Consider the following 19,874-nt stretch of genomic DNA (forward strand, 5'->3'; position numbering starts at 1 on the left):
CCCCCACACGTCCACTCCCTGCAGTGCAGCCAGAAGGGCTCTCTAAGCCTGGGCCCGCATAAAGCACCATATGGCCCCCTGTCACCCCGAGGATAAAGTCACCCCCGATGTAGCTCACAGTGGCCTCTGTGGGCTGGCTTGGAGCAGAGACAACTGGACCCGAGTAGCTGGCCCTCTTCCTTCTAGGAACAGAGCCCAAGGTCAGCAGGGCACTGAGCCACATGGCAGCCCGCATCGCAGCCTCCTGTGCAGGCAGGTGTGGCCCTGGGACCAAGGTCGGCCCCGAGGACGCGAGGGGAAGCGATGCGTGTGACTCCCGAGTCACGTCCTCAAAGGGCCACCGTTGGCATGGCACTTCCTCCTGCCCTTCCACTCCCTCCGCCGTGACTTGGGCGTGGTTGCCGGGGTCAGAGCAGTGGGGTCAGAGCAGTGGCGGGAAGGAACGGGCCCCTCGGTGACTCGGGAAGCAGGGCCGCCTCCCAGACTCTAACTGGACTTGGGAGGGGCGGGGAGAAAGGACCCCCTGCCTCTGTCCCCGACTCTAAAGGAGCCAGCCCATTGGCCCACCTCTGCGCCCCCGCATCCCCTGCCCCTCCTGCTGCACCGAACCCATCACTCACCCTCCCACCCCCTTCCCACTGGACGCCAGGTTCCCCTGGCCCCAGCACTCCTCCTTTGTGACTGGGATGTCACCTCCCCACAGAGCCGGCGCTCACCCTGCAAGTGCGCTCCTGCTCCTGGGTTAGGACCCTTGTCTGCCCAGTGTCTGAACCCACCCCCAAGGCGGGCTCTGCAGCCTGACACATGGTGGGGTCTCAGAGAACACCTGCTGGGTGCACACAGGGCTCAGGTAACTAAGTCGGGAAGACGCTCAGCAAGTGCTCTCATGAAGCCTCATCTGAGCACCCTGGCCTCTCCATCCTCTGGATCCAACGGAGAGGAGACATGCCCGGGGCAGTGGGGTGTCCTGATGTCATCTGGGCTCCTTCCCAGGGGAGCCAGGCCCCCAGCCACAGATCATGCAAAGGACAGAAATTACGGATCCAGGAGGAGGATGCTAGAGCGTGTCCTTTTATAAGGATTTCTTTTCCGTTTCTATTAGTGTTTATTATGGCTGTGTGATGATCCTTTCCTTGTGGGCCTGTGTCCCTCAGCGCAGGGCAGGCCACACCCGCATTCCCGGCCACCTGGTTGCTGCTCCTTCGGGCCTTGGACGCCTGGGAGGGACCTGCAGACCATTCCCGACTCCTCCCTCTCATCCGGTTACACTCCCAGATATTTAGATCCCGTTTCTGAATTATCGTCCCAGACTACACCACCCTTCAGATGAGCCGGCCATCCTGGCCCCAGACACTCCCCCATCCACTCCTCTGAAGGCCCATCCGTCCATCTGAGGGGGCCGAGGCCTCACAAAACTTAATGCCTTACGACAAAACCCCCCAAAACGTACCACATATACAATGTACAAATATCAGTATGAGGTTAAGAAAAGTTCAATTCAGACAATTTCCTACACTGAGAGGAAAGGTGGAGATAGTGTCTTGTTTTTAAATAAATCATTACGAGACTCAATCAGCCCTGCCTTTTAACCACAGTCGCATCCTCAGGGGAAAGGCCTGTGGGGTTCTGGGTGAGTTACCTGCTAAAACCCTTTACCACATCTGTTTTCTCTCAGTCTTGGGATTTTAAACATTCTCATTTTGCCAGCAATAAGTTAGTGTGTGCTGTTTTTTAATTAATGTTTTTCAGCTACTCACTAGCTAAGCCTGCACTTCACAGACCTCCTGGCCTGGATCTCTCCCTCGAAATAACATTCTGTTAATGTTTAATATATAAAATATGGGACTTAAGTCACTGAAGCCTGAATTTCAAACCCCATCAGCTCCAGCATCTGAGGTGTCATTCAGAGACATGTCCAAATGCCTCTTTCTTGTCTGTGAACCATCTCGGTTGTATGCTACTGTCCCCAAGTCGACCATACGATTATCACCCATCCTTACGGAGCAACCTGTGTGAGCTCGGGGACCCATGGAACGCACACGGAGAAGTCTGTGGAAGTGGGGTTTCAACAGGCAACATCTTTCCTCTGCAGATGTGGGCCTGGCGGTACTACCATGTTTCAGGTTCCAGACTTATAAATGTGATGTGATGGTTAATCTTATGTAGCAACTTGACTGAGCCGTGGGGTACCCAAATACTGCGTTGAATGTTATTCTGGGTGTTTCTGCAAGGACGTTTTTGGATGAGATGAACTTATTAATCGGTAAATCAGTAAAGATTGCCCTTTGGAATGTGGGTGGGCCTGGCCCCATCAGCTGAAGGCCAGAACAGACGGAAAACACAAACCCTTCTCTGCTTGAGAGAGAGCTCTCCATAGACTGTCCCTGGACCCTCAGCCCATGTGTGCCAGTGGGGCTGCTGCTTCACCTGCCAGTTGCTATCTCACAAGTTCCATCCTGGCTGAGGCTTCAAATGTGGGTGAAAGTGTTACAATTGTCAATATGGGTGACCCCACTCTGCGGAGGCCTGGGGCGCGGGTGCAGGTGGGGCTGACAAGGCCAGGGCTGACAAGGCCAGGACTGACAGTGGAAATGGTGAGGTCACCAGCTGCCCCCTCCATCCTCAGCCAGGACAGCAGGGGGACCTCCACCTCCACGTCCCGCCAGGTTGGGATCTCCCAGAGCAAACGCCGGGAGCTCGACCTGGGATCCGCCTACGGAGAGCCCAGGGCAGACAAGCCTGCTTGTCCCCGTCCAGGGCGGGACCTGGCCTGAGACACCAGCCCAGGCCGACTGACGGCTCCCAAGCTGGCGCCTCCACCCTGAGCCTCTCACGTGAACTCTCCACCCAAAGGCCCTCACGTAGAGATCCACCGGCATTTCAAGGTCAACAGCTCACAGCTCGCGGAACACAGGACCTGACCTCCACCTCCAAACCTGCTCCCCCTACAGTTCTGGCAAATCCACTGGACAGTTTTTCAGGCCCGAACCCTGCAGGCACCCCTGGCTCCTCTCACACCCGCTTCCGATCCGGCAGCAAACCTGGCAGCTCTGCCTTCGAAATACATCTGTTTACCGCCTTCTTCACCACCTCCAGTCAGATCCACCCTCATCCCTCACTTGGAATATTCTAATCACTTCCATCGGAGATCTGGTTCTGCCCCACCCACTGTGGCGTTGCAGCCTCACCCCCACCCCAGCAGCAGCCAGGGTGGTCTCCCCATCACCCTGCAGGGCTCCACATGGCACTCGACCCCGAACCTCAATCACACTCAGAGTAAGGTTAAGGTCCTTTCCAGAGTTACTCAAATAGTTGTTGTGTGAATGAATACATTTCTAACCTGTTTTAGCACCACCATTTTAAAAACAGAGGCCAGTAAACACATAAAAAGCACTTAAGTTCATTAGTCATACAGGACATGCAAATTAAAACCACCGTAAAACACCACCTCAAACCGGTCACAAGGGCTAAAATGGAAAGACAGACAACACCAAGTGTCGCCTGAGAGATGAGGCAACAGGAACCCTCACCTCCTGCTGGGGAATCGTGAATCCCTGCATCCGCCTTGGAAAACCACCTGGCAGAATTTCATACACGATGACACAGCAATTTCACTCCTATTGTTAATCTATCCCCAGCAGAAATGCATACGGAGGTAACCAAAAGACACATGCGAGAGTGCTGGATGAGCAACATTATTCTTAATAATTCCAAACTGGACATTATCCAGAGTTTCTTCAAGAGTTGAATGAATAAACTGTCATATAGTCACGTAACAAAATACTACATACAGCAGTGTTTCTCAAAGTGCCATCCCCAGCTGGACAGCATCAGCTGGGGTTTTGGTGGAAGTGCTCATTCTCGGCCCCACTCCAGACCCGGTGAGTAGGAACCCTGTCTGTGGTGGACGCAACCTGCCATGGAGGCCCTCCAGGTGCTTCTGATGCACATGAAGGTGTGAGGACCACGTGTCCCCAGCAGCGAGACCCATGAGTGTCTATACCAAGGAGATCATCAAAAATTCTGTTGGGAAGTCAGAAGATGGCTGTTGGTAGGTGTGTAGAAAACTAAGCAAATAAAAAAAAATTTTTTTAACCTTCAGGAAAACACCAGTTGCATAAGAAAGAAAAGAATATGTAATACAACCATGCTACCCAGCCTGACCGTGTGCTACATGTGGTCATAGCACGTGAGCACAGGCACCAATGGAACCAACAGGTAATGCAGCAACAGGACATAACAGTGTCTAATGAGGATGACGCAAAAACAGAGCTACCATTTAGAAAATGGGTGTAACTATCAGAAAACTGAAAACAGTGAGTTCTGGGGAAAAGGATGAGGATGACACGGGACAGGACACTGCTGGTTCCACGACAGTCCCTTTAGCAGTATTTCACTTTTTAAACTCCCTGTGTGAATAACTGATAAAAAATAAAATCACAAATCAAGACAACACCTGTGGGGACTTCCCTGGTGGCACAGTGGTTAAGAGTACACCTGCCAATGCAGGGGACACGGGTTCAAGCCCCGGTCTGGGAAGATCCCACATGCTGCGGAGCAACTAAGCCCGTGCACCACAACCACTGAGCCACAACTACTGAGCTCCTGTGCCGCAACTACTGAGCCCACGTGCTGCAACTACTGAAGCCCGTGCACCTAGAGCTCGTGCTCCCCAACAAGAGAAGCCAACGCAATGAGAAGCCCACTCACCACAAGGAAGAGTAGTCCATGCTGGCCGCAACTAGGGAGAAAGCCCATGCACAGCAATGAAGACCCAATGCAGCCACATACACACACACAAAAACAGAAACAAACAAACAAAAACACCTGTGGCAATGCAAGCCAGACAAATAGGGATGTTGGGTCAGAGCCCCCGCTGTGCCCCTCTGCTCCGGGCAGTTGGAGGCGGACATAGGGCATCCCCTCAGAGCACACTGGAAAATTCTTCCCTGTCTGACAACTAATATGTAAAATAAAACTGACAGGATTCTCAAATTTGATGGCAATCCTAAACATTTATATGACCCTACCAATAACAAGTTTGAAGCCTAATTAAACTTTTCTAAATCATAGTAATCACTTTCAATGAGCCATCCTACAGGAAAGCCTGAATTTACCTTTCTAGTCTCTCCATAGAAAGTACTACAAAATCGTTGTCATTCAAAGATGTAAAGAGTATAAAGCCAAAAATGGGAAAAGAGTATTACAGAAGATTGAGAAGCAGTTAAAAAATTATTCTTATGTATTTTGTTATATTTGTTAGCATCTTAAAATTTATGCTGTTGTGATCTTTCTTATTCTAAATAAACTTTTATATCTAATTTTGAATTTGTAAGTTTGTATTTTTTTTCTTAAAGAGGGCCTGTAAATTGTCTAAACTTCAGGTTCAAGAAAACCTGGATCTATCCCTGCAGGTCAACTTAAAAAGCATAGTTTTCTAAGATACTTTTGCTCACACATCACATAAAAGATGATAAATACCCATTTCGATGAATATCACTCTGTGTACTTGTGGTGGTGATGGTGTGGGGCTGACGTCACCCCCTTCCCCAAAGCCCAGCAGCCAGGGAGGGGCTTCTGCAGTGGTATGGTGGTTGGGACTGGAAGGGATGCCTCTCAGGGGCACCACAGGGATGGGTGGTGGAGAGACAAGGAAGGAGGGGTCTGGGAGGCCTCTCAGGATGCGGCAGAGGGGAGGCGGCAGCAAATCGTCCAGGGCTGCCCTGACCCGAACCAATGTCTGAAACGTGGACGGCAGACACTGTCTCCTGGGAGGGAGGGCACTCCCTCTGAACGTAGAGAACCCAGACTCGGTGGAGCACACAGAGCTGTCTCCGGAGTAGCAGACTTAATAAAACAGCAGAACGTGAGAGGGCAGGCACGTTGGGCCACAAGGCCACAGAACCTGTACCAAATGTGCCTCTGGCTAAGGAGGACTCCCAAGAATCACCACTAACCACCCTTCATGCCTCTTGGGGCTTTCTGGCTACAGGCCAGGTTTTCTCCAATCAGCACCTTGTTACTGTCAGAACATTACTAAGACAGTCTGTCCCTCTTTACACAGGTTAGGATGACCCTGTGTGGCTTCTGTTCGTCCCAGCCACAGGCAATTCGGCCACTCTCCCCGCCACTGCCTGGCAGGCAGGAAGCATCAGCATAATGCCCAGGAGGGAGCCCAGAGTTCTGGGCCCCCTGATCAGACTCCCAATGGCAGAATCCTTATTGCATCCTTCCCCACTGTCAAAAAAAGCTTTTTCTGTTGTTCTTGGCAAGTTGCAAAAGCAGAAGCTATCTCTTAAATAAGTTAAAGTTCCCAGGACCCTTAGAACGGTGCCTGCTATATTGCAAGTTCTGTGTAAGCATTTGTAAATTTGTTAAAAAAAAAAGGGGGGGGGGTTCAAAAACCCTTCTGTTTCCTCGAGGATCTAAATTTGAAAAACCACAGAAACCCGTAACAACTCACCAGGGTTTACACAGTGGTGTCTGAATTCTAAACTGGCTTCTTCTCAAAGCTGAAAGAAGAAAAGTTGTATGGTGGAACCTAAAAGTTACCAAATATCCTTAAGACGCTCACTCTGGAGAGGAAGTGAGGGTCTCGGGAGGGGGGAGGGCAAGCGCGCCCCTCACACAGTGGACCAGCTTTCCAGGAAGAACGTTTGCCCTGAAGCCATGAGCTCCATCAATGTAGCAGGTAAGGTTGGGGCCCTCCTTTGCCCCAAGGATCAAGTCTCACAGAGGGAGGGTCCACTAGTGTTGAAAGTTAACTTCTAGGGGACCAAGGGACCGCACTGTGACTGTGCACGTTAAGGACTCACTTCAAATGCAGGACTTTAGCCCGTGGGGCACTTTCAAACCGAAAAGGAACTGCCGCTGGAAACAGAAAATCCGTCTACGGGCAGGGCTCCTCCTCTGTCCACCCTCCCGCTCCGCTCGCAGGAACGCAGCCGAGCGCCTTGGCGCGCGAGCAGGGAGCGAGCGGTCCCTGCGCCCTGCCTCCCCCAGCGCCCCCCATTCGCCGCCGCACGTGGCCCGCGGAACCCCAGGCGTGAAGCACCGAGGAAATGGGGGAACAAAACACACAGGAAAGTGCGAAGAGAGGGGCTGCCCTCTGAAGGTTTCTTCATCTCCGCTGCTTGACCGTCACCCTTCCGGTGCGGGTAGCAGTTCCTCCAAACGCAGAGTGGAACCCTCTAGACTCCGGATGCGCGAGGACAGGCTGTCCGCCCGACCTCCACGCGTAGGGGTTCTAACCCGGGTCAACCGCACCGTGTCCCGCCCACTGGGTCAAATTCGAGGCAGTCCGCGCGCCCTGACCCGCCCGCTCCCGCCAGGCCGCCCTGCGCCCCGAGCCCGGCCCGCGCCTCCGGGCCGCGGGATCCAGGGCGCCCGTCCCGGCGCGGGCGTGGCAGGTGCACAGGTGTGCGGTAGGCTGCGCGGAGCCCCTCCGCGGCTCGCGCGCCCAGGTCCCGGCCCGACCCTCGGGGTCTCCGTCCGCCCACGCCCTGCGTCCGCTCTGCCCCAAGTCCGAGTGCGCCTGCCGTGCTCCCGGGGGCGCGCTCACCTGTCCAGCCCGCAGCGCCAGCTGCGCCGCTGCCTCGAAGCACTCCTCCCACGGGCCCCCGGCCTGCGCCGCCCCGTCCTCGCCGCTCGGCTTCATCGCGGACTTCGGGCCCGCCGGTGCCTCCCGCCGCTCCGCGCCTGGGCCGCGCTCGCCCGCCCGTGAGGAGCTGCGAGGGACCGGGAGCGGGCGGGGAGCAGACCTGCAGCTGCGCCTGGCCCTGGAGCAGCGCCCGGCGTCCCGTCCCGCCCCTCGCCCCTCCCTGCCCCGCCCCCCTGCGCAAACCCCGCCCCGCGCCGAGCCCCGCTCCTTCCCGCCCTGGGTCCCTCTCCCTGCGCGACCGGCGATGAGCCCCGCCCGCACAGCGCCGGGCCCCGCCCCGCCGGCTCCCCGCTGAAGCTGGGTCTAGCTTGTGGGAAGCTGAGGGCCGCGTGGCGGGAGAGGGGTCCGGCCCGGAGCCTCGCGGAGCTCAGAGCCCTTCCCGAGGGTGTGGCCGCGAGCGAGCAGCGTCCCCCGCGCGGACCCGGCCGGGCAGCACCTCGGGCGCCGCTGGCCGCGGGCACCGCTCACCGCGAGTACCGGGCGGCGGTCCTCCTACAGTTGGAGCTCAGGAGCTCAGGAGCTGCCCGGCCCGCCCTGTAACAGGTGCTGACCGCGTGCACCCCGACGGGACCCTGTTCACACGGTCAGCCTTCGTCTGTGCCCACCGTGCGTTGGACACCCGGTGGAGAGGCTTTAGGTGTAGGAACGAGAGACAGGTGGAAATACAAACAACAAGGAGGAATCAGGAAACGGAGTGTGTTAGGGTCGCCCGGCCACCTCGCCCTACACGTGGGGAAACTGGCGGAGAATTGCCCGCTCCGCCCGGCCGCACTGGGGCAGCCGAGGGCAGGCTCCGCTCCATCTTTCTTGTTCATATTTTTCATGATTGTCAAATAGGGAGTTGGTTTCTGAAAATACTTAAGACTGTGCTTCGGATGCTTCATTTTAAAATTAAGTGTATTCAGTTGCTGATCCTCATGGCAGGTTTTCATTAGAGATTACTCCCAGCACAAAGCAAAATTAGGAAGTTAGGACATTTCTCTTTGGCCTCTTCTCAGCTACCCTTTCTGAACACACCCCCACCCCCCAACCCAGGCCCGGACCAACCTGGGGCTCAGATAAACTCACATGGAGTCCAGCCTATCACACATCTAGAGAAAAAGACCATAACTTCCTTGCCTAACTTCCAAAAATCTTAAGGCAGAATCATGTGGTTTTAACTAGTGTGAAGTTTGGTGCCCCCAGGTTTCCTAAGTACTTTAAGTATTAGCCTCATTCCTTCCTTGCTGTGTGCATTTGAGCAAGTTACAAATAACCTCTTTTGACTCAGTTTCCTCAACTGTAAAATATTTTTGGTAAGTATAATACGGGTTAACATACATGTGCTTGGTACTTCTTGTTGTTGTTTTTAATTTCATTGAAGTATAGTTGATTTACAGTGTTGTGTTAATTTCTACTGTACAGCAAAGTGACTCAGTTATACATATATATTCTTTTCCATTATGGTTTATCACAGGATACTGAATATAGTTCCCCTGTGCTATACAGTAGGACCTTGTTGTTTATCCGTTCTATATAAAATAGTTTGCGTCTGCTAACTCCAAACTCCCAATCCTTCCCTCTCCCAGCCCCCTCCCCACTGGCAACCACAAGTCTGTTCTCTATGTCTGTGAGTCTGTTTCTGTTCCATAGATATGATCATTTGTGTCATATTTTAGATTCCACGTGTAAGTGATATCACATGGTATTTGTCTTTCTCTTTCTGACTTACTTCACTTAGTATGATCATCTCTAGGTCCATCCATGTAGCTGAAAATGGCATTATTTCATTCTCTTTTATGACTGAGTAATATTCCATTGTACATATGTACCACATCTTCTTTATCCATTCCTCTGTCGATGGACACTTAGGTTGTTTCCATGGCTTGGCTGTTGTGAATATTTGGCACCTCTGTTATTAAAGACTTGCTCACCAATGTACCCTAAGGTGATCACCATACTGCTTAGCTATAATGGGTGCTTAATAAATATGCTAATCATTGAATACTGAAATCAGCCTTTTCTAATGGATTATCCAAGTTTCCCGTGCTTTAATGGTGATTCGCTGTGGAAACGTGAAATGCTCCTTCACCATCATGCCCTGTATGCCAGTCTGCTCGCTGCCTCTTCCAGGGGCCCTGGGGAACCACAGTAACTTTGGTAGCCCCTAGAGTACCGGGCTCCACCCTGGAAAACGATTTCCTAACTGCCCCTTCCCACCCCCACCTGAGGGTGCAGCCTAGGTGGGTGCTCTGGTTATCAGGAGGTGGCATGCAAGGTGCCCAAGCTGGGCCAAAGGCGGGGGGGCGGTGAGAGGTGGGAGGGCACTCAGGAGAGACTGTCTCCTTTATGCCTCCCCCTCTGTCCTTATTAATCTGGGAGTCCCTTCCCTCCTGTCTTTTCTGGGACAAAGCAAAGTCTAAATAAATAAAATGTCAAAGTTTTCGTTTCTTCTACCTACTTCTCTACCTCCCCAAGTTATTTTAATCTTATTTCCCAGAGCTACGATGGCTGGTTTGGACATTTGATGAGTTTGTTGTTTTGTTTCATCTCATCTGAATCCCAGTATGACGTCTGGTCATTCTTAGCCTCAGGTGGGCCCCCCCCACCCCCGCCCGTCATCTGGATCCACCCTCCTCCACGCTGACCGTGTGCCGAGACACACGAGACGATCCTAGTGGATGGAGGCCAGGGAAACTGCCAAACATCCCCCAGTGCACAGAACAACTCTCCCCCCGCCACACACACCATAGCAAAGGATTGTTCAGCGCAAAAGGATAATAACCCTGGGGTTGAGAAATCATGTCCTACTTGAACTTTATTCTGAGGAGTCTGGCTCCAGGTCAAAATTACACGTGTGATTTTTCAGACCTGACCATAGGCAACTACAGAGTTTTACCTGGCAGGTCTCACAGGGGTGGGGTCTGCCCTCCCCGCGCTGGACTTGGGACTCGGCCAGCGCGCTGCCATTTTCTGGAGGGAGTTCAGCCCAAGACTCAGAAGCCTCCCCACCCACTTCCCCAGCTGTGCTTTTGGGCACATCTGTGAGCCCAGCCCAGGCACCTCCATCCCCTTTCTCAGGGTCTCTGCCAAGACCACCTTGTCTGGGGACCTTGAAGACCTTGCCTCTCCTCTGACTCAGAATCAGTAATTTTCCACTCCTAGGCCTCCCCAGGCCCCTCCCAGGCCCCTAGGTCCCGGCAACTCCCCAACTGGCTGCAGACCTAGACACATTATGCAATTATTTGCTTTTCTTTGTCTTTGAATCTAGTAGGCACTTGCTTTTAGAACTGAAGGAACAAAAGCATGTGTCAGTTTTAAGCTGACAAACCTAAGAGGTAACTCACAGTAGATAACAGAATAAGGCCTCAGAGACTTTTGTGGACGGCTTGGCAAAGGAAAATGTAACTGGGGTCAAAGTAAACCCCTCCGTTTTGCTCTCAGAGAGTAACTGCGAGTGTGGAGCAGGTGCCTGGACTGAGGAGCAGGTGTTAAGATTCCCTGATACTTAAAGCTGCTTAGGTTAGCGTCCAACTGTGCTCTGGCGGGTCGTCCTGGGGTATCTTGTTCAGTTCTCGGCATGCTCCAAAAGTTATCTACTTTAACACGTGACTAAGGGCATTTCAGAATGTGCTTTCTCGCACATGTTCAAACCAAGAAGAAGTTACTGAGTTTAGTTTTCAGGAGAGTCCGAATCTCCACTCCTGTAGCCGTGCCCTCACATGCTGGCTTCCTTCTTAAACACGGCTGCAGGCCCCCCCAACCACCACCCAGGAATGTTCGTTGCTGCCCTAATGGTCAAGGGCCACAGCCTCTTGGTCCTTGAGACAGGCCAGTCAATGCTTCATCACAACGAACCACGGGTGATCACCTGACTGATAGTGATGCGCGGCCACCACGGGCCGCTTCTCATCAGCAAGGAGCTCAGCACTGCATTCAAGGTCTTCCCTGCCCACATCAGTCCCGTGGCCTGACCTGTGAGTCTGCTTTCTTGGACCATCACTCCCAGCATGACATCAATCATGGTCGGTCAGGACAACAGAAACAACACTGGGTATTTCAACAGAGAGAATTGAATAAAAGAAATTGGATAAGCAGGTAAAAAGGCAAAAAAAGAGAACTGAGGCCGCAGAGGCAGTAAAGCAGGAAGCAGCTCCCAGCCTCAGAGCTGGGGTTGCCAGAACCTGCTGGGAGGGAGGGGTGCCAGGGGCTGCTGCCTGTGGGAGCTGCCAGCTCTGCCAGGTGCGGACAGGCTGGTTCAGGGTGCAGTGCTGTCAAGACCAGTAGGCGAGCAGGCCCTGCTCCCTCCTCCAGCCGCCCAGCTCCTCCAGGCCTCTCGCTGGTGGAGCCTAGCAGGGAGCCAGCTGGCAAAGGGACCTGCAGAGTCTTAGCCCCGTGTCAAAATGCAGAGCTGAGAAGATGGCTCTGAGCTGGGAGACCAGTAAGCAGCACAGCCTCCCTGCCCTCCTTCCCTGAGGATGCCCAGACTCCTCGGGTGGCCCCTGCGGCCCTCACCATCTGCAACCCCCCCCCCCCACCCCAGTGTCTGCTGCCCCTGGGAAGCTGCTCCCCATCACTCAGGTGGAACTGGTGATGCCCGCTCCCTTACGCTGCTCTGGACCTGCCCAGGGAACCAGGAAAGCCCTGAGCACTTCTCTTTATGTTGACATGTCTGTTCCCCGGACTAAAATTCCTAAGCCCTTGAGGAAAAGAATGGGTTTTCATTATTGTATCTCCAAAGCCAGTGCTGTGGTTGGCACGTCGTAGGTGCTTTAAGAACATTTGTTGAACGAATGAATATGTCTTAAGTGTTTGCCCAATTATGGTTATCAATATTCTAATCATCAGAGGTCCTATAAAACATTCACATACAAATTGAAAGCCTTTAAAGGAAGGTAAAGGATATTGGACTCAAATTAAAACAAAAAAATCTTTCCCAGTCTATAGAAAACTAATATAACTTCCATTTAGTCATCGAATGCATTGGGTAGCTCTTCAGAAAGCTTGAATATCTGGGTGTCTAAAAGCCTCCACCGCTGCATGAGAGGATTAACACACGGAAAACGCTTGTGGTCTGAGACTAGGAGGTGCTTCTATATAGGGGGGAAGTCTTTATTTCACATTTTCTTTGGGAAAGATGGTAGAAACAGCACAATCCTACTAAGTTTCCTCCCAGGAAAGGCAGGACCTTCTTTTTTCTGCTCCCTGGAGAAGGGAAGGGCTCAAGTGATGTCTTTGGGCTCAGGACTGGCCCAGTGACAACTGTGGAGGCTAAAATAATGCTGACTTAGTAATCATTTGAAAGGCACATTAATCAAGGGGCACAGATGCTTTAAGGAGAATGAGGCTGATGCTTCTGCCCACTCAGGCAAGGAGACCAGGCAGCCACGCTGGCCGGGGGAGGCCACAGGGGGAGCAGAGCTGGGCGTGGGTGACAGGCAGTGGGCGATGAGCTGGGCCATGTGGGCACAGGTTGCCCAGCCCCAAGCGGGTGTGACGGGGGCAGGACTGGCCACGTACAGCTGGATCTTGGGGCCGAAATTCCCAGCTGGGAACTGGTTTGCCCACAGAGATGGTCACACCCACACGACAGTAATACGGCCAAGCCCAGGAGATGTCCACCCAGCTAAGTATATTCCATGCAAAACATTGTCCTTAGCTGAGGTAATGTCCTTTCTGCATTTGGGTGAGAAAAGGTTTCTGTAATAAAATGATTCTGATGGGAGATGGCAGGTTTTGTTTTGCTTTTCCCTCTCACTTGGCCACATAAATGCTTGACAAATCTATGTAGGTCACCAAAAAAAAAATTTTTTTTGGAGCTATCGTTGGCGTCTGGAATCCAGAAGTCTGGGAACCATGGAAAGGGCTTGTCCCCGGGGCCCTGTCATGAGTCTTTCCTTAACCGGATGGGAAGAATCGGAGGGGTCCAGGGAGGGCACACTGCATCCTTGCCTGATGAGAAGAGAAAAACAAGCCGGTGAGAATCCCCAGAACTCACTGAGCTGTTCCAGGAACTGAACAGGGAACGCTCACTCTCTCCCAAAACGCCCTTTTGGGTGGAAAAACACCCATTGGAAAACACTACTGTTACATAAATATTCCAAAAATTGTATTAATCAGAAAAAAATCCTACGGTCTTTAGGAAGAAAGAGCTGTTTGCCTTTTCTGCGGTTTGAGCGGCTACATGTCCTTTGCTTTTCTAAACTGTGGCCAGAGGCCTGTCCACTGAGTGTTGGTGCGGAGGGGGCGTTATGCTCAGAAAAGAAAAGAAGCTGGTGTTTTTTTTACCAGTCCTTAATGAACTAAAATTATAAAATCAAAACCAAATGTTCTTCAAGCTTTATGTTCAGTTTATGAGTCTTGCTAATCTAGTCAATGGCCTGATAACGTCAGCAAGTCCGAAGACAGTTCTGTAATCAATGCTCAGCTTGTATATAAGTTTGACAGATTAAATTCCCCCAAACAACAGCATTTCTAAACTTGACCAAGTTACGGTAGATAATTCAAGCTGTAATTATGAATGTAATATCTGCTTCTTTCAAACACTTCCACAGGGCACGTTTATAATCCTCGAGGGCAGATTCCCCCTGCACACATCCGTGTTCGTATCCACCTGATGCATCAGACTTCCAATCCCAGCAAATCAGGTGCCCTGACCCCATCAAACAGGCTAACAGCAGTCGAAGCAGACATAACACAGCACGTGACTCGAAATCTTGCTGCCACAACTGGACACGAGCCAATGTCTACTCAATTGTGGGTAATTTCTCCTCTACACCTTTCAGTGTTTTCAAACGTCTTGCAGTTAACATATTACTTTTACATTTAAAATGTCTTTGGAAAGTAAAGTTTTCGTGGTGGGCTGACAGCAAAGGCAGCTGTAGAGAGTTAAAATATCAGTGGATGGGCGGGAAGGGAGGCTGCAGGTGCTGGGGGCTCCACTGTTCACTGGAAGTTAGTCATAGACTTGAACTTCCAAACTCTTTCTTTGGAAACTTGTGAAGACAGATGTTTAAGAACTTGATTAATAAAGATCTACTTTCTGTCCCAGATTTGAGGATGATTCCAAAGAAAACATGTTATGTTCCCTGCCTCTTGTCCAGAGATGTAAATGCTTTCCATTCGGCTGTGTGCTCGCTCCTTGAAAACGCACAGCCCAGAGGTCAGAATGTAAGTAACCAGCGAAGCAGCAGAAACATTGATTTATCCCAGTAATCCCTAATCAACGTTCCCTGTCCTGAGGTTTTCTTCAGAATTGGTTTATCTTTCATTCGTTACAGGAAAGCTTTCCTCATTTATAAGCTCGTCACCAATTATCCTACCAGATAAAAATACTTTCAGATGTCCTAATTCTTAGTACTTTGTTGTCCTTTGTGACTTAATTTAAAACTCTATCTTGGAAGAATTCTTAACTTTTTCAGAGCCCCAGATCATGTGAATGGAACAATATTATCGGTGAAGTCAGTGCATGTTTTTAAACAGTTTAACATGAGAAATAAATGTAAAAGCCTCCAGATTTTGTCTTCCCTACTCAGCTTCCCCTGGAATCCTGCTGAACGATTTCTTTCCTAACCCAGCCTTACCTGGTTAGGGTCTACTGTTTTGACCATCACGTGAAGAGGAAACCTATTTTGACACTAAATGGAGCCCAGGGTGCGAAGTCTCATCTCGGCAGAGGGCAGCTCGCGCCATCTGCTGGGGACATTAATAGTCCTTCCATCCGGTCATGAAGTAATTGGCTGCAATCTAGTTAGTTCACGACCTGATTGCCTTTACTACTTCTGACTGACAATTTTTTTTTTTTTCTGACCGACAATTATTTGCCTTGAGATCCTCTGTCTTTTAGATTATGTTTCAGAGAAAAGCAAAGAATAGTTGACCCTAGAGATAAAAATAATTTAAACCAGAACATGCAGTTATCCCAGCCATTATCTGCTCTTACCCTAAAGGATGCTCTAAGAAGGGCTAAGATAATAGGTGTAGTTTGAAAATAGATTTCTTTAGGCTGATCACAGTGGGGGTTGTGTGTGTGTGTGCACATGTTCCCACCAGAATGATGTCCCTCCCTCCCTTTCCTCCTTCCTCCCTTTCTTATTTTTCAGCTTTCTGTCTCTCAGTTCTTTCCCTTTTTCCTTCCTTTAATCCTTCCACTCTTATTCCTCCTTCTCCTCCTTTCTTTTCCTTCTCCTCCCCCTCCTCCTCCTCTCTCCGTCTGTCTTTCCCTCTCCTTTTCGAACTAACAAAAACCATTTCTGGAGAATCTGCTGCATGTCCAGAAGAAAGAGCATGAGTGAAACAGCTCTACGAATATCCTTCTGTTGGCAAACTCCCCACCTCCAGTCGTGGCAGAGGATGGTGATGTGCTCTGAGGAAAGACATCTGCCAAGGAACTCAGGGCTCTTGTGGTTCTTGAGTGCTGGGCTGGGAACACCCTGTCACTAGCCTCTCTGGCAGGGCCTCTGCAGCCTAGAGGGACAGCAAGGGTGCAGTCTGGGACCTGGCCTTTGGGGTTCAAAACTTGCCCCTGGTCTCATTGCCAATATCAGTTGTTTCTCTGACCACTATCCAGCCTGCAGAGGTGCTGAGTCCCTGACCTCTCCGCTGCCCTGGGAGCACCCCCGTGTGGCGGTGTGGACACTGGCCTTCGCAACCTGGCCTTCCCTGTGGATGCGGGGTCCACTGCTTTCTCTGCTTGGTTCCAACTGGTTGCTCTTCCAAACTCCATCCAGCTGCTCCAACTGTGGGTACTTTAATCCTTGCTCTCCTCTGCTTGTGACGGCAGTGTTTCTACATCGATGGCTCCGGCTAGTTCTACGTGCAGGGATTTAAGAAAATTGCTGTGTCTAATATGAACTGGAAACGCAATGAACCAATCCTAGAAGCTCTGGGTCTACTTCTGGATTGTTTTGTTTCTCTTTATAAAAGTATAATCTACCAAGTTGAATAAATTATAGATAGCTTAAGAGAGAAAAAGTTTCCCTGAATCTCGAAAACATTAAAGAACCAATAATATCCTGAGCAAAAGTCATGAAAGAATCATAATCATTTTTCATCAGGGACTGATAGAATATCCCATAGTTACTAATCTGCTTTATCCTCTCTTATACATGCAACAGTGTTAGAATGACACTACAAATAATATTGCTACCAATAATGCTTACTGAAAACAAGAATTTGTCTCTGCATTTGTGTTCTCCATTCTTCCGCCATTAAAAAAAAAAGCTGTACATCTATCTTGTCAGAGCGTATAGCTATTACATACCACTCTCTCTTTTAACCCTAACTTGGTCTTAGTTCAAATGACACTGTGACTTTGATGTTCACCTCTGGTCTTTACAGCAATGTCTCTCCATAGTCATTCTGATGGTCTGAAGATTGTTTTCTGGGAGAAATCATGGGAACTGAATTCTCTGAATTCCTGCATGTTGATAACAGTGGTCTATGACCTTTATACTTGAAATTCACTATTGCTACATATAAAGTCCATGGCTCACATTTTCTTTCCTTACAAAATCTTAAGTACATGTACTTTGTTCTCTTGTGGCATAAAGCACACTGTCAGAGTTTGATGATCACCTAAATCCTATTCCCTCATAAGTCACTTGCTGTTTTTGCCTGGATGCCCAAAGATATTTTCTTTTCATTTTTATTGAAAACCCAATAATTTTACTAGAATATGTCTGGGTGATGAACATTCTGAATTCATAGTCTCAGGTATGTAGTGTTTGCCTTTGATATGTTTCAAGTATGCCTAGTTTTTATTTCAGGAACGTTTCCTTGAATTGCAGGTTTTAGAACTGTTCTCTCACGTTGCTTTTATCTTCTGGGACTCCTGTTATCTGTTGGTTGCTCCTGGCTGTCCTCAATATTTGTCAGCCTCTCTTACACTCATTTGTCTTTCTTCATTTTTTTAAAATTTATAAAGATTTTCTCCTTTTCACTTTCCATTTCTCTTAAGGTGTTGTTAAGTTCCTTTCATTCCTTTAGTTTAATCTTTATTTCTTAATTTTTTTCTTTTATTTCTAATTTCTCCTGATTCTGATTTACATTGTCTCTCATTCTCTGAATGTCTTTAGTTTGTTCTGAAATAGTAGGTGACAGTTTTGGTCTGTTTTGTGGGTATGTTTCTGTGGCATGCTTTCATCGTCTTCAGGAATGTTATTCTACTTGTTGTTCTCTTTTTTCTGATGATAACTTTGCTGACTTTTGACCTCACTTCTTCCCTAATGCTCATTCCTGAATTTACTTCTGAACATCCAAAAGGAGCAGCGTTCAGAGAGCTTTCGCAACACCTTCTGTTGCTGTCATCGGCAGGCTAACGTGTGAGAGCTTGCCTTCTGCAATTCCCTCTTTCCCAGTTTTATCTGCACTTCTTTCCTCCATGTCTCTCGTCCATGTCCTGCAAATTCTCATCCCACCCTGGGAGTCCCCCTCCATGTGGGGTCTTGTTCCAGAAGAAGAATTGCTCCAGCCCCTCAGGCCCATCCGTGGGCCCCTTGCCGCTGGACGAAGAAAAATCCTTCCTGTTTTCAGCTGCTCTCCTCTCCATGCTTCCTGCAGAACCTGATGCAATTTGGGGTTCCCTGTCATCAGGTCCATCAGATTCTTTACTGTTCCTGTTTCTACCTGCATCTACACTGATGTCACCTGGTCTTGCAGCGATCTGTGGTTCATCCTCACTCCCCTGACATTTGGGGGGTTTGTGGGAATAACTCGTCAGATCGTTTTGCCTTAAGCATCGTCTATGGGTTTTGGATCTGGTACCTACTCACCCAGTTCACAGCACCTAATGGATAAATGGCCCTTTAACCTTCAACACATCTGCAAAGTCTCTTTTGCCATGTAAGGAAACCTGTTCACAGGTCGGGAGACGTGGAATGGACATCTTTGGGGGCCATTATTCTGCCAAACACTGTGCCATACACCCATCTCCTTGCTTCAGCATTAGCAACATTTTGCCAATAGCAGCTTTTCTCCTATTTCCCTACCGTAAAATTTTTTTCTGGAGTATTAAAGAAAATTCCAGAAATCATATAATTTACCTGTAAGTATTTTAGTATGATTCTCTAATCTTAAAAAAATACAGGGGAATTCCCTGGCGGTCCAGTGGTTAGGACTCCAGGCTTCCACTGCAGGGAGCATGGGTTTGATCCCTAGTCGGGGAATTAAGATCCCACATGCCACGTGGGGCGGCCAAACAAAACAAAAAACCCAAAACCAACCAACCAAACAAACAAAAAACCCCAAAAGCATTATCATAGCAAAATTACCAATAATTCTTCAGTATCACCTAACATTCATTCCATGTCCAAGTTTCCCAATCTTTTAAAAAGTGTTTTTGGTTTTTTTTTTTGAAGTTAGTTTGTCCCAGTCATGACCCAACCCAGGCCAGGAACTGCATTTGGCTGCCTTGTTTCCCGTCTGATTTACAACAACAGATCCTCCTCCTGCCCTCCTCCCTTTTGTCGTGATGCTACTTGTTGAATAAAGAAATTGGGTCATTTGGTCTGTAGACTCCCCACATTCTGGGTTCGGCTGACCGCTTCCTGCTGGTGTAACATAACATGTTCCTTTGGTCCCTGTATTTCCTTAAGCTTGTAGTTCTAGGCTTAACCGGATTTCATTTTTTTTTTTCCTTTTCTTTTCCGGTTAGTGAGAATACTTTGGAAGTGATGCTTACCTCCTGTTGCATCATATCACTGTTCATACAGAGTCCAGTTGTGCCGGTTTTGGTGATGTTAAAATTGTTTATCTGGGCATATGTGAAAATACTCCAATATTTTAATTAATAATAATAATTACCACTTACTGCTTACTTACATATACCAGGCATTTTGCTAATTGTTCTCTATGCGACTTCTTATATTACATCTCAGTACATTCACTGTACTCATAGATTTGAAAAACGGACCGGACTTGGTTGTTTGGAAGACTCTGAACCACTGCTCTGAGCTTCAGTTTGTTTTTTTGACATAGTGATTCTTGCTCTTGATTTACGGGGTTATTCTGAGGATTATTTGAAGTAATGATATGAAAGCATATTGAAAAGTAGAACACGCCCTGCTATAGTGTTATAAAAAAAATTAAAAAAAGAAAATCCAAAATAAACAGTTACTGTGATGTCTGTCTCACTTACTCCGCACCCGTTTCTTTAAGGCGCTCAGCAGAAGAGGATGAAAGCGGCCCGGTGCCCGCGCGCAGCAGCCGGAGAGTCGGTGACGCAGGTGTGCGGCCG

At 49.5% G+C, this 19,874-nt stretch overlaps 1 protein-coding gene and 1 long non-coding RNA gene across 2 annotated transcripts in view; both read right to left on the reverse strand.

Moving 5' to 3' along the window:
- Window positions 1-7,770, reverse strand: part of IMPA2 (inositol monophosphatase 2) — a 28,041-nt gene extending 20,271 nt beyond the window's left edge. Inside the window, exon 1 of the mRNA XM_036823530.1 lies at window positions 7,562-7,770. Within this exon, the coding sequence (XP_036679425.1) occupies window positions 7,562-7,657 (96 nt within the window). The 5' untranslated portion in view covers window positions 7,658-7,770. The remainder of the gene's footprint in view (window positions 1-7,561) is intronic.
- Window positions 3,385-7,550, reverse strand: LOC118880123. The gene is made up of 2 exons (XR_005016220.1): window positions 6,816-7,550; window positions 3,385-4,067 (listed from the first exon to the last, which is right to left on the reverse strand). It is a non-coding gene; the product is annotated as an uncharacterized LOC118880123 (long non-coding RNA).
- Window positions 7,771-19,874: the final 12,104 nt, after the last annotated feature.

This window comes from Balaenoptera musculus, chromosome 14 (assembly GCF_009873245.2).
Source record: "Balaenoptera musculus isolate JJ_BM4_2016_0621 chromosome 14, mBalMus1.pri.v3, whole genome shotgun sequence".
NCBI classification, from domain to species: domain Eukaryota; kingdom Metazoa; phylum Chordata; class Mammalia; order Artiodactyla; family Balaenopteridae; genus Balaenoptera; species Balaenoptera musculus.